Source organism: Rhipicephalus sanguineus, chromosome 1, assembly GCF_013339695.2.
Source record: "Rhipicephalus sanguineus isolate Rsan-2018 chromosome 1, BIME_Rsan_1.4, whole genome shotgun sequence".
NCBI lineage: Eukaryota > Metazoa > Arthropoda > Arachnida > Ixodida > Ixodidae > Rhipicephalus > Rhipicephalus sanguineus.
The window spans coordinates 112,160,115-112,173,899 of NC_051176.1; the positions used below are offsets into that span (position 1 = coordinate 112,160,115).

The 13,785-nt window shown below is 44.6% G+C and overlaps 1 protein-coding gene across 1 annotated transcript in view; it reads right to left on the bottom strand.

Moving 5' to 3' along the window:
- LOC119396275 (inhibitor of nuclear factor kappa-B kinase subunit alpha) overlaps positions 1 to 12,685 on the bottom strand; it is a 60,879-nt gene extending 48,194 nt beyond the window's left edge. Inside the window, exons 1-5 of the mRNA XM_037663428.2 lie at positions 12,556 to 12,685; positions 12,071 to 12,210; positions 11,114 to 11,332; positions 3,982 to 4,140; positions 1,885 to 1,974 (exon numbers count right to left, since the gene is read on the bottom strand). Of these exons, the coding sequence (XP_037519356.1) occupies positions 1,885 to 1,974; positions 3,982 to 4,140; positions 11,114 to 11,332; positions 12,071 to 12,184 (582 nt within the window). The 5' untranslated portion in view covers positions 12,185 to 12,210; positions 12,556 to 12,685. The remainder of the gene's footprint in view (positions 1 to 1,884; positions 1,975 to 3,981; positions 4,141 to 11,113; positions 11,333 to 12,070; positions 12,211 to 12,555) is intronic.
- Positions 12,686 to 13,785: the final 1,100 nt, after the last annotated feature.

Sequence of the window (13,785 nt, forward strand, 5' to 3'; positions counted from 1 at the left end):
AGCTAGTGGGAAAGAAGTTGTTCTATCTCGGTTTGACGGCGCCAAAGCCATTGGTGGTGTTACCCTCTTTTGGCTTCACTTTCAAAGCACTGGTACTGCAGCCGTTTCGAGCACACCCTAGGTTTCAGTCATCCTACTCAAAACAAACTTGATTCGCACGAACAAACGCTGTTATAAATTACTACAGTGCTCTGAAGCTCACTAGTATTCTTCTAGGGCTTAGACAGACCGGGCTGTCAGATAAACAAAAACAAAAAACTAATTACAAGCAAAGAATGTCGTGCTGGTACCCTTCAATCCCGACTAGTACAAAATGGTAGCCCTTTATTTTAAGTTGTCTTAGTTTAGCCTGTGCCACCGTCGTTGTTGTAGCAGGCGTTATGCAGGTCACGTGACCAAAGGGGGGAGTGAATAAATAGATAAATAAAACGAAATTATAATTTTGGCGTTGGATGATGATGATGATGATGCTAAATGATGATGATTATACTTGAAATGGGTAAGCGCACATATTTCAAATTTAGCAGCAGATTTACAACACTTCGTGATCACGCTAGCCAATCACATACACTCGCGCGCTTACAGCTTCACTGTCCGACGGTTTTCGCAGCCTGGAACTGGCCGAAATTCTTTTTCTACTGTGGCCGTAATTTATACAGATTCACAAGTCGGCAAACTCCCTCATAAGTCGACTCACTCAGACTCATATCGAGCCGTGAGTCTGGGTGAGTAATATTTCCGTGAGCTCGAGTCTGAGTTAGTCTGGTTGATGAAAATTTTGTTGAGTCTAAGTCTGAGTGAGACCTACACGCAAAATATATTTCTTGAGCGAGTCTGAGTGAGCTCCACTTTTTCTGCTGACCTACGGCCCTATCTACTCATCATCAGCATTACTATCAGCTTTATGGTGGCTAACATGTATACGCACATCTACTCGCACTTATTTCAATACACTAGCTTTCATATGCCAGCTCAATATTTATTGGTAAGAGATGTGAGTTACAGAAAAGCGGGTGGTGCCTTGACCTCCCCCGCAATCTCTTTCACAGGAAGTTCTTGATATAATTAATAATTGTTGGGATTTAACGTCCCAAAACCACGATATGATTATGAGGGACACCAAAGTGAAGGGCTCCGGAAATTTCGACCACCTGGGGTTCTTTAACGTGCACCTAAATACAGGCCTCAAGCATTTTCGCCTCCATCGAAAAGAAGTTCTGAATAAATTATCTCGTGTGAGTCACACCTTTCAATAAAAATGTCCTTACATAATTGCAACCAGATAACTAATATTTGAGTGTACGAGGGCAAAAGGCATATCGTAGAACACTGATTATGCGAGATAGTATTGACACCAGGATTGAAAAATCTCATTATATGCTAATGCACTTATGAGTCGATACACTCAGCCTCGCTGACTCAGATCGAGCCGTGAGTCTGAGTCAGAGCGAGTCTGGGTGAAAAATATTTTGGTGAGTTTGAGTGCAAGTGAGTTCAACTGAGAAAAATTTTAGTGAGTCTGAGCCCAAGCGAGTCCAGTTGAGGAAAACTTTGGTGAGTCCAAGTTAGCCCTAAGTGCAAAATATATTTCTTGAGTGAGTCTGAGTGAGCTCTGCTTTTTTTGCTGACCTATACACACATTCTAATTAAAGTGCTATAAACAGTAACCTCCATAAAATTTTTTGTCTACCCCTCCTTTACTAAAGTAAAACAAAGTTCGTCAAAATGTGGTAGCTGTATCATTATGCAGTCATTTGACAATTGCAAATGCCAAGCTAATTTAGCAGCGACTGAAATGGATAAAAATACAACATAGGTACAAAGCAAAATTAGCTAAATACTAGGTCAACCATAAATATAATATGACACCAAAGAAGCACTCACAAGGTATTGCAACGTTCCCACAAATGAATTGCATAAGCTGCTCTGGTCAAACTCCTTTGCATAACCAAGGTCAATGATCTTGTAGACTGCCTAGAGAAAAATAAAATGAAATAACTGCTTTACAAGGAAACTGAAAGGAAATGAACAATAGATCACACTCATAGTTCTGCAATTCAGCTGCCCTGGAAAGCTCCACAAATGCGAACCAGGAGTTTTTGTCAATGAATAAACCTTTGTACTTATAACCAAAGGTAGTAGAGAAATGGCATATGGCCTATGGAAACCACTCCCTATGGACTATGGAAACCACGTTAGAAGGGTTACGAGTTGGACTGGTTGGTACCGTATTTCATGCTTAGTGGGGTGTAGCGAGAAAAAAAGAAAAGAACAAGAAACGAGTAATGACGAAGAAAAGTGCTTACTGACAACTTAATTTATGCATAGAATGATGGTGTGAATAGTGAAAAACAGACAAATTTCTGTGATGGCATACAACATGTGAACCCACAGCCCAGAAACTGAAACATAACATAGAAAAGAGGAAGAAGGAAAAGAAACAAAATTATTGTGGCCGCATGCCGTATGCTCCAGTAATCTTCGAGAAATTTCAGCTCCCTTTCCAAAAGACAAAGTGAATGTTTACTTATGCATGCATCTCCCTCAAGAGCAATGTTGGCTGTTTAGACCATGGTGCAAGGTTGTTCATCCTTATGCTGGAAGATTATGGACATTATTTACTCAAAACAGGAAACCCTGCTCAAACAATGAACTATGTACGTAACGGTAAGGATAGCGTTTTAGTAGGCTTGTGTGAATATTCGAGCACTTCGGATATTCGAACTAATATTACAGTATTCGAATTTGCTTCAATTCGAATTTAAATTATTCGAAATTTCAAAGTATTCGAAATGAACGAATAGGTGTATATTAGTCTGCATGTAACCCCCTTATAAAGGTTGTTTCACTGCAGTGGAGGGGTGCTATACCGTGAATATACCTCTCCAGGAAAAATCCGCACTGCCGCGAAGCCCCGCTTCAAGGTTACACGAACATATTACCCTCACATTGACTCATCATTTTTTAGATGCGAAGCATCTTATGGCGGAGTTCAATCCGGTGGTGGTGGTGTGCGGCGTGACCACCCTGACTGCGCATGCGCATCGCCCTCCTCTCCTACGTCCCCCCCCCCCCCTCTCGCGTGCCTCATTCTCTCCTGTGCACGCCGCGATGAGCGCCCTCCTACGCTCCCCACCTCTCGCGCGCCTGTCGACCGCGTTCCCCACTCGCCCTGTGAGAATTAATGGCCAGGCTAGAGGAAAGACACGACGCGCGTAGCGTTCTTCTTTCCGTTCCACGACGCGAGGTCGATAGAATGCCCGACGAACGCCAACGGAACGCGATCGTGCAAGTGTTCCGACTTCGCACCGCCTCCTGGTCCCCTTTAGCGGAAGATGGTGTAATTTTTAAGTTTAAAAGCTTGTTATACCGGCTTATATGCTCTAAGTATAGCAAATTTTAAAACTTAACATATTTTACAGGTTAACACTTGCATTCTACCGAAAGTCAAATCCTGCTACTATTCAATATTACTTCCACTTCCTTTGAACCAAAAAGAATGACATTTGCACCCCATGCCTTGTTTCAATTAAAAAAAAATATTGTGCAGGTTAGTTGGGTCATAACAAATATGCTAATTTTTCTTTATATGTGACATATACTATTCAAATTTGATTCAAAATTATTCGACCAAATCACCATTCGCTTCAAACCTAAAGTTTACTATTCGCACAAGCCTACTTTTTAGCCCTCCACTGCTGCGCATGTGGTTGTGTTCCCTGTGCCCTACATGCTATGTGCCATTAGGATGATGCCCTACTCAATCTTGAAAATCTTGGAATAGCCTCACGGTTTGACTTGGGTGTAGGAAACAGCTATCTCCCTGTGACAGAGTTTACTGCCAGTGAGTCACACCCTTGTCAATTGGTAGGACAGTGGCTGTCACCCATGCGTGAACTATGCGATATACGTTACAGATGGTTGTTTGTATCACAGGGTTAGTGCAGCCTAACAATGGCTTCAATGTCAACAGGAACCTACCTTTCCATCAACCTCCTTGATAACTATGTTTTCAGGCTTCAGGTCCCTATGGATAATGTGGTTACTATGCAGGTACTGCAAACCTGCTGTGACATCACTCAATACACAACGTACATCTCTCTCATGAAGGCCACAGGAGTTTTCAGGGCGTTGCAGCACCTGTAGATAAAGTATCATGGCATGCGAATGCATTATAAAAACACAACATAAATAAAAAAAGTCTTTTTTAAGCCACGACCTGCACATATGAACCTTCTTGGTGCATGAAGTAGGAAAACCAACTTACACACTATTTTTAAATTGTAACTAAAGGTTTTATGACTAAAGGTTTCACGGGCAAGATACAATGCAGGACGTTCCCACCAAAAAGTGCTCAATTCATTACACAATATGTTCATGCACTTTTCCAGCTGCACTACATATTTTTCTGGGAGCTCATTATTAAGCTGCTCATTGAGTAAATAAGAAAGGGCAGACTTATTAACACAATCACATACTCCAGCTCCACATGCGAGCACGAAAGAGCCAACAATTGAACTCCCGGACAACAACATGGACGAAGGGGATGATCCCCCTCCGCTAAAACGCAAGGCCCAGGCCAGAAATGTTAAACAAGATAACGTGACGGTAGATAAAGCATTAGCCGATATACAAAAGAGCCTTGTGGAGATACAAAAATCAAATGAAAAAAGGGACGACATGATGAACCAAATGGCTAAGGCGATAGCAACTATTATGAATAGATTAGACGTCTTAGAAGCAAAGCAGTTGCCAGGCAGTGGACTCTCCTCTGGTGCAGGAGAAGCACCACAATCTATACCAAATTCTCAGCCACAGAATTATATAAGGTCAGCTTCTCTCCAACCTCCTGCGTCCACGCCATGGTCACACCCGCAGTGACGCGGGCTAAGAAAGCGTTCAGAATGTGGCAATGGAACTGTAGAAGTTACGAAAACAAAAAGTCAGTTTTGCAGCAGTATTTAAAAGACAAAGATAAACCGGACGTCATAATTTTGCAGGAAACACATGGTATCGCAAAGCTAGCAGGATACAGATCTTTTGGCTATGCCGAAGGGGAGACCAGGGCATTAACCACGCTGGTAAAAAGAAGCATCGCGTGCGTGCAACACAATACAGGTATAGCGCACATAGACAATATTTTATTGGAACTCCTGCCGCGAAAGAAGACAGGGCGCAGCTTATTTATTCTGAACATTTATAGCAACCCCATGCAACATAAGCATAAATTCAAGAACCTATTCCAGAAAACACTTAGACTCGCTGGAGAAAATCTAGTTGTTATAGCAGGAGACTTCAATGCGCCGCACACCGCCTGGGGATATCTATATACCAGGCCAAAAGGAAGGGCCCTGTGGAATGACTCGCAAGAATTAGGCCTAACGCTCGTCACCGACCCTGGCAGTCCAACCAGAATAGGCACGGCGCTGAACAGGGACACAACCCCAGACCTAACTTTCACCAAAAATATTGAACAGGCAACATGGCACAACACACTACAAGATTTGGGCAGCGATCATCGCATATCAGAGTTACACTTCGCAGATGGCCCAAGTAGCCCCAAAGAAAGAGAAATCAAATTAATAGACTGGGAACTGCTTCGTCGAAAGCGAGAGGCGACGGAGCAACGATCCATCACAGACATAGAACAATGGACTAAGGAGCTCAGTGATGACATCAAAGCTGCTACTAAAATAGTGCCGCCTGAATCTAACTTAACGAAATGTGACAGCAGGCTTCTCCACATGTGGGAAGCTAAGCAGTCACTCCAACATAGACTTAAAGGCCAGAAGCATAACAGGAAGCTGAGAAAGCGCATAGCGCTTCTTAACAAAGAAATCGAACAATATGCTAAGCAACTCAGCAAACAACAGTGGGACGAGATTTGTAATTCCATGAACGGGCAATTAAGCACCGGTAGGACCTGGCACTTGCTCAGGTTCCTACTTGACCCTGACAATAACAACAAAAACAACATTCAAGCCATTACTAAGCTAATACACGCTTATGATGGAACAGAAGAGGAATTTCTCAAAGAATTAGAGCAGAAATACATCACACAGGCACCCCCTTGTAACCATCCTAGCTACAACGGTAATGCAAACTCAACACTAGACGAGGAAATTACGGAGGCCGAAATCCGCGCGGCCCTACAAAACTTAAACACCAAATCAGCCCCAGGACCAGACGGTATCACTAACAAGACACTTAGAAACCTCGATGATAAATCAATCACAATATTAACAGAATACATGAACGAGTGCTGGATAAAAGGAAAGGTACCAGCCCAGTGGAAGAAAGCGACGATAACGCTCATTCCAAAGCCTGGTAAGAAGCTTGAGATCGACAACCTCCGACCGATCTCCCTAACATCCTGCGTCGGAAAATTACTCGAACATGTCATTTTACACAGAGTAGACAACTTCTTAGAGGACAATAACATATACCCAGATACGATGATAGGATTTCGCAAAAACCTTTCGACACAAGATGCGATGCTTCAACTTAAGCATCAGGTAATCGATTATAAAACGCGCTCTACAAGGGCGATCTTGGGCCTTGATCTTAAAAAGGCTTTTGATAATGCCAGCCATGCAGCCATATTGGAAAACATCGAACGAATAGGACTAGGGCAGCGGACATATAACTACATCAAGAGCTTCCTATCAGACAGGAAGGCAGTCATCTCCGTCGGAGGCCTGAAGTCGCCCGAGATCGACATCGGCGGTGCCGGCACGCCGCAAGGCTCTGTCCTATCCCCGATGCTGTTCAATCTCATCTTGATAGGGCTGCCGGAGAAACTCAATAAAATTGAATCCCTTCACCACTCAATCTACGCGGACGATATCACTATCTGGGTCTGCGATGGTAGTGACGGCTCAATAGAACAAAGACTCCAGACAGCAATAGACACAGTAGAGGAACACCTCATAGGAACAGGTCTCACATGCTCTGCAGAAAAATCCGAGCTTCTCTTATACCGCCCCACCCTTAGGGGCAGGCCTCCCAACGGATATGACAGAAATGAGGCTTACGAGGAAATTGAGGTACACACCAGGGACGGCCGAAGTATCCCCATAGTCAACCAGCTCAAGGTACTGGGCCTAGTAATCGAGAACAAAGGTACGAACGGGGAAACCATAAGGAAATTAGACACGAAGGTAACAAACACCATGAGATTAATCAAACGCATTACTAACAAGCACCAGGGTATGAAGGAAGAAAGCATCATACGGCTGATACAGTCATTCGTAATCAGTCAGATCACATACATAGCAGCCTTCCATAATTGGTTTGCAGCTGAAAAGACCAAAATTAACAACCTGATAAAAAAGGTGTACAAAGTAGCACTAGGGATTCCCATCAGTACGAGCACGGATCTCTTTCTAAAGTTAGGACTCCACAACACACTGGAGGAACTCATAGAAGCACACCAAATATCTCAGGCGGAACGACTAACGAAAACCACAACTGGGCGGAATATACTACGCAAACTAGGAATGAATTACCACAGTCAATACGGAGAAAAGAGGACAATCACGAGAGAAATTCGTGAGAAACTGCTAGTACCGAATATACCCAAGAACATGCATCCAGGTTACAACAAGGGTAGACGCACAAGTAGAGCAGAGAAAATGATTCAAAGCTATGGGTCAGACGACAGAGCCGCCTTCGTTGACGCGGCTGAATACCCAAACAGAAATAGCTACGTGGCAGTAGTCATAGATCATAACCAAAAGCTTCTTACCAGCGTGTCAGTTAATACCAAATTTTCCGAGACAGCAGAGGAAGTAGCCATTGCACTAGCATTGGTCTCCACGAATGCTCAATACATCATTAGCGATTCACAGGCGGCCATTCGAAATTATGCTAAGGGCAGGATCTCCCCTGAGGCGTGGCACATCATCACTGTTAACGAAGCCATATTCTCCAATGCAGAGAAGAACGACAGGCAACTGCTCTGGTTTCCAGCACATACAACTCCAGACATTCCCGCAATCAACCCCAACGAGGTAGCACACTGCGAAGCTCGAGTTCTTACTCGCCGAGCTGAGCAAGGAGTGACTTCTATCGGTCAGGGGAACGTGGAGGAGGAGATGTGGAGAGAAAAAGATCGTTTAACAACATTTAGCGATATAACCAAATTCTATCAAATGCGGAGGCGAATTTTACCACCGCCTCACAGTAAACTCAACAGAGCTGAGTCCGTTGCTTGGAGGCGATTACAGACAGAAACCTATCCGAATCCCGTGCAATTAAAGACTTTTTACCCTGATATATACACGAGCGACACATGCAAGCTATGCAAGTCGGCTAGAGCCACCCTACAACACATGTTGTGGGGATGTCCAAAATATCAAGATCGCATGGCAGTCTCCCCGGAGGATCTACGGGCGCGGTGGTCGACCGCGCTGCTCAGTTCAGAACTGACGGAACAACTTTGGGCCGTCCAGCGAGCCGTGGAGGCAGCGCGGGAGCAACAGCTCCAAGCGGCCATCTAGGTGGCCCCAGGCCCGGGCCTTCCATTCGCCGGATCTTAAATAAAGCTATTTCACTCACTCACTACCATCGTCTAGATTACCATTCAACTCAAAAATTTCATTACATGAGACAAGGAACAGAGTGCATATGACAATGGCAACAAGCCATCAAGATGAAGCTTAGGCACTCCTGCCACAACATAAAAGTTCATTCACGTAATTCAAAATGGGCCATTTGGCTTGATGATAGAGCTCATTAAAATGTAGGTTGGATGCTATGCAAATGTGCTTACCTACACTAATATACCTACAGTGAACGTCTTCCAATAAAATACTACAGAAGCAGCTGTGTGCTGCCCCCACGCAATTCACATAGTACTATCCTCTCTCGGTCATTGTTGTCACAATCATATTTTTTATGAACACTGCCAGGATAAAGGCCTCTTCCAGCAAACTCCAGTTGCCCATGTGTTGTGCTAGCCAATTCCAAGTTATGCCTGCAAGTTCCTCAATTTCATCATGCAACCTAATTCTTTATCATCCTCTATTGTACTTCCCCTGGCATTCATTTGTGACATTAATATACCACACATTATCTGCCCTATGAACTGCATGGCCTGCCCAACTACAGTGCCAACTAGAATGTCGGCTACACCTCATTTACTTTATAATTGACAATGTTGTCTTCCTGTCCCTGAATGTTAAATTTAAAATTTTTTAATTCTATTGCACAGTCTTATTAACTCCTCAGTGTCCTTTGTTAACCTTCAAGTTCCTGCTCCACGTGTTAGCACCAACAGAATGCAATGACTGTATACTTTTCCAAGGATAGTAGTAATATAGTGAAGCAAAATTTGATATTGGGCTAGCTGGTAATCCGTCTTCAACAACCAGTGCAGAACGGACAAGGGACAAGAAAGGGAACAGAAACAAGCGCTGATGATCAACGTGATGAGTATGGACGGAGGGAGGGTTACACAGTTAATAGGGCCCGATGAACTAGATATATACTGAAGCAAAGTTTGAGATTGGGTTAGTTGGTAATCCATCTTTGACAACCAGCACAGAATGCCCTATGAACTGAGTAACCCTCCCTCCGTCCATACTCATCACGTTGATCGTCAGCACTTGTCTCTGTTCCCTTTCTTGTCCCTTGTCCGTTCTGCGCTCTTTGTTGAAGATGGATTACCAACTAGCCCAATCTCAAACTTTGCTTCCGTATATTTCTAGTTCATCGGGCCCTATTAACTCTGTAACCCTCCCTCCGTCCATACTCATTGCGTTGATCATCAGTGCTTGTCCCTGTTCCCTTTCATGTCCATTCTGCGCTGGTTGTTGAAGACAGTGGTAAGCTGCAAGTGATGATTTGGTAACACCAGCCATTTGTACTCTAACCTATTTTTATTTTTTGGTAAATTTTCTCGTCAGCTCCTGCACTGCACAAAGTCAGTGAAAGTATGCGGTGAGGTGGAGAGAACACCAGTGGGAAAGGCGGTGAAGGGGAGCAAAAAAAAAAATCCAGCCAGCTCCACTTCACGAACACTGTTGAAACAGCAAAGCTGATGCTCCTCCTTCATCATGCTATTGTTCTTCTATGTTTTTTCAAGGGTTCCCTTCGTTGGCGCTTAGCTTCGGTCTCTCTTGCGCGAACATTGCAGTTGGCTCGGCGACGTCATGCCCATTCCCGCGCCAGTTCTCGCTGATGCTCCCGTCGTGCAGCTTCTTCATAGAGAGAACGAGAAATATTGGCCATTCCGAAAGCACAAACTCCTGAACACTGACATGTTCTTTTATACTCCACTGAGCCTCACCCTCACCCCATCTTGGCACATTTCTCGAAGGTTCACTCCTCCTCCGGGCCTTGACATCCTCCGCCCTAGCCTCTCGCAGTACGGTGCAGTAACGCCGGGGGTGTTGGGTGCAGCCTTACCTTTCCTACCGAGCCTCTCTCTTGCCACACTGCAAGGCCATGTGATCGCTGCTACACCAACGCATGGGGAAGCCTCAACTAAGAACAGCTTCGCTGTTCAAAAGTTGGAAAGGATCTCTAAGCATATCCTTATGAGGTGAGCGAAAGCGTTTCTTTTGGCTAGATTATTCTTACGTAGGAGGTGCTGCAAAGTGGCGCTGCCGAGTGGTGTTATAAAGAATGAGGCAATGTAAGAGACTGATTTATTTACATGATTTGGTACAATCAAAGTGGTGTGAACACTGTCATGTGCTCTTCTATTTTGCCGCTGCGACAGGCATCAAAATGTCGACACGTTTTCTGTCGATGTTAACCCTAAGCCTACAGCTTTGACATCGGAATCACTGCAGCTACTTGTTGCAATATCACTATGCATGCTGCTGCGACGCTGCCTCCACAGAAGATGAAGGCCAACTGATACGATGGGCAAGGGCATGCTCCCTTCGAGTCAGGACTTACCGGCCAAGCTAGGTAACGCTTTCACATTAAAACGATGGCAGTCGTATAGTCTTCACCAAATTCTTATAACTTTACTACAGCAGCATTATTTCAGACAATTCTTGTAGCATTATTTTCAGTCAAGAATCGTATAAAGCTGTCGCTATATAAAAATTTTCAAGCTCAGAGTGGTTTAGGGGCCTAGAACAATAAAGAGAATATTCACCTTTCGAAGGTTCCCTCCACTGCAGTACTCCATTACAAGAAATGGCAGGCTCGAAGCAAGCACTAGCAGCTGTTCTGGCACGGGAAGTCCTTTGACAACATTGGGGTGGTCCAACTTTTTAAGGATTTCAACCTCTTGCACCCAGCGTTCCTGCAGCTTGTCTGTCATTTCTGCTACGCCTCGCAGGCACTTTTTGAGTGCTATGGTCTCTTGAGTTTTCTATACAAGGTAAAGGAACAAATCTTTCAATATTTTTATGTCCAGGGACAGGTCATGCTGACTGAAAGTACAGTGCCCTTTTAAATTTTCTGACATTGTGATGATATGTGATAACATAAGCAGCAACGGTATAAGGCCATGAAATTCTAGTCTCTGGCTAAACATATAGTTCTGCATCCACATACATTCAGAAATGTCCCGGTTAGAGAACTATGCTTCTACCTTATTTTGCTCGAAAACTATGGGTAATTTTCATGCCACCAGTGAACATTTGTGAAGCTGAATGCATTAATTAAAGTGATAGAGATGACATAGTAATTGTAGTAAACTTTGCCGTATTTATTCTCTAGGTTTGTTTATACAACATCGATAGTTACTAAATTGCTACTTACTAAATCCTACTTAATTAAATTACATTACAATGAAGAAACGAATGAAGGGGAATGGCTCAAAGGCTCGTTTTCTTTGTCAGACAGAACCTAATGAAACCAAGAGCCAAGGATGGTATAGGGGACATTATTTGTAGTCTTCTAACTGTAGTGTAATCTACAATCTTTCACGGTAGTGTAGATTACAACGAAGAGGGATATCGGCCGAATGCTGCACAACACTGCATGGTTATATAGCAATACTATTTCCTAATATGCTACTTACAGTGACGAAAGTTCCTTGCGATACTTAACACTACTGAAGCGCTGCGCGTAATCAACACGAACGCTGCGCCAAACTTCAACTTGCCGTGTTGTGCCATAGTGTTATGCTTCCAAAGGTGCCCCGGTCAAGAACTTTTCCTTCAGTCCAGCATCCGATAATTAGCCGGTCCTCCTCGGTAGGGTTCAGCATATTTTCCATCCCGTCTTCGAACCAAGTGTCAGCATCTGTATAAGTGCAAACGCTTGTCAAAAACAAGCTCCGAAAATTACCTGCGCCCTACGCCTCGATGTGAAATATACAACAGACTGTAGCGACAGTAGCACGACTCCCGTCTGCGGGGTATCTCTTCCAGAGCAATGTTTCGCCCGTTTACAAAACGCAGCAGTCTTGATAACGATAAAATGCTGTCGCGGCGTACCCAACAAACAACGTGAAGATCAAAACAAATAGCACGGCAAAGAATACGTGCTGTGACAACTATTTAGTCATGCTCACGGCGATGCACAAGTGCGACGACACACCCACAAATGAAAGTTAAGTTCGCGATCAAAGTAATACGCGCAACATACCCGGCTATCTATGCGTACACAAGCGCAGCAAAGGCACGATACGACGGACACGAACACAGCCAAACAGCCGCACAGGCCCGGCACGGTCGCACGGTGGGCACGGGCACGGCGCGAGTTGCGTTTTTGTCACGTGCACACGGCTTCCGGATCCGGTTTGCTGCAGACGGACTTGCGGTCGTTGCGGTCAGTTGCGTTGGTTGCGTGTTATCGTCGCGCACAGTACTGTACTGCGCACTTAAATACGCAGTAGTCCTGTAAATGCTGTAAGCTCTGCACAAGCGTTGGCGGAACCAAGGTCGATGTGTCCAGCAGCCTGCAAGTGAGCTGTAGCACTATGAGTCAGAGCGAGCAGCTGGGCCAGCTGGGCTGTGGTGCCGGAAAAGGCGGGGGCGCCGGAGGAAGCATTCGCGAGGCTGGTGGCGCGTTCGGCGTAATGGGCGCTACCAAGGAAGAAGCTTACTTCAAGAAAAGGCGAGCTGAGCAACTCGAGCAAATGCGCAAAGCGCGGGAAGCGAGCTCAAGCGTCGTGTACGAACACAAGCGTGGCACCACCTTACAGAGATGAACATTTGTCTACAAATGTTTGCCAACAAAAAGACCTGATTTTAAAATTAATTTGTGATTTGATATTGGATATTCAGGTTCAAGGAATTAAATGAGTTCTTGCCGAGTTCATTTGTCATGCTTGTTACACCAAGGCGAATCCGCCTTGTCTAGAGGTTGGGATAGACTAGGAGGTTCGTGTGGAAGCCGAGCTGTAGCAAAGGTACACAAAAAATAACAATTCATTGTAGTGATAGATAGTGGAAGCTTATTTACGCATGGTCCATTCGAGCAGCATATTACAATGTGTCTTCAGAACAAAATGAAGCAGGTTTGCGGTCCGGTTGGAGTGGCCTAGTGCGTAAAGTATCCTTGCACTCCCCTCGATTGACGCGCCTGAGCAAGAAGGAGGGGAGGAGATGGGGGAGCCCCTTCCTCCGGATCCAACAGTGTTTTCTCATAGGAACTGTAGCTGTGACCTGAACCACTTATGGGAATCATCCAGGGGCATAACCAAAAATTTTTTCGAAGGTGCTCGGAGGGGGTCTAAATCCCAAAAACCCCGCGGCTACGCCACTGGGCGCAGCTGGCAGGTGACACTCGGAAATAATGGGAATTAGACACATTTTTCTGGAAATGTTAGTGCTGTACTCGATAGTCAGAATATTAAGCGCTTTATTTATGACG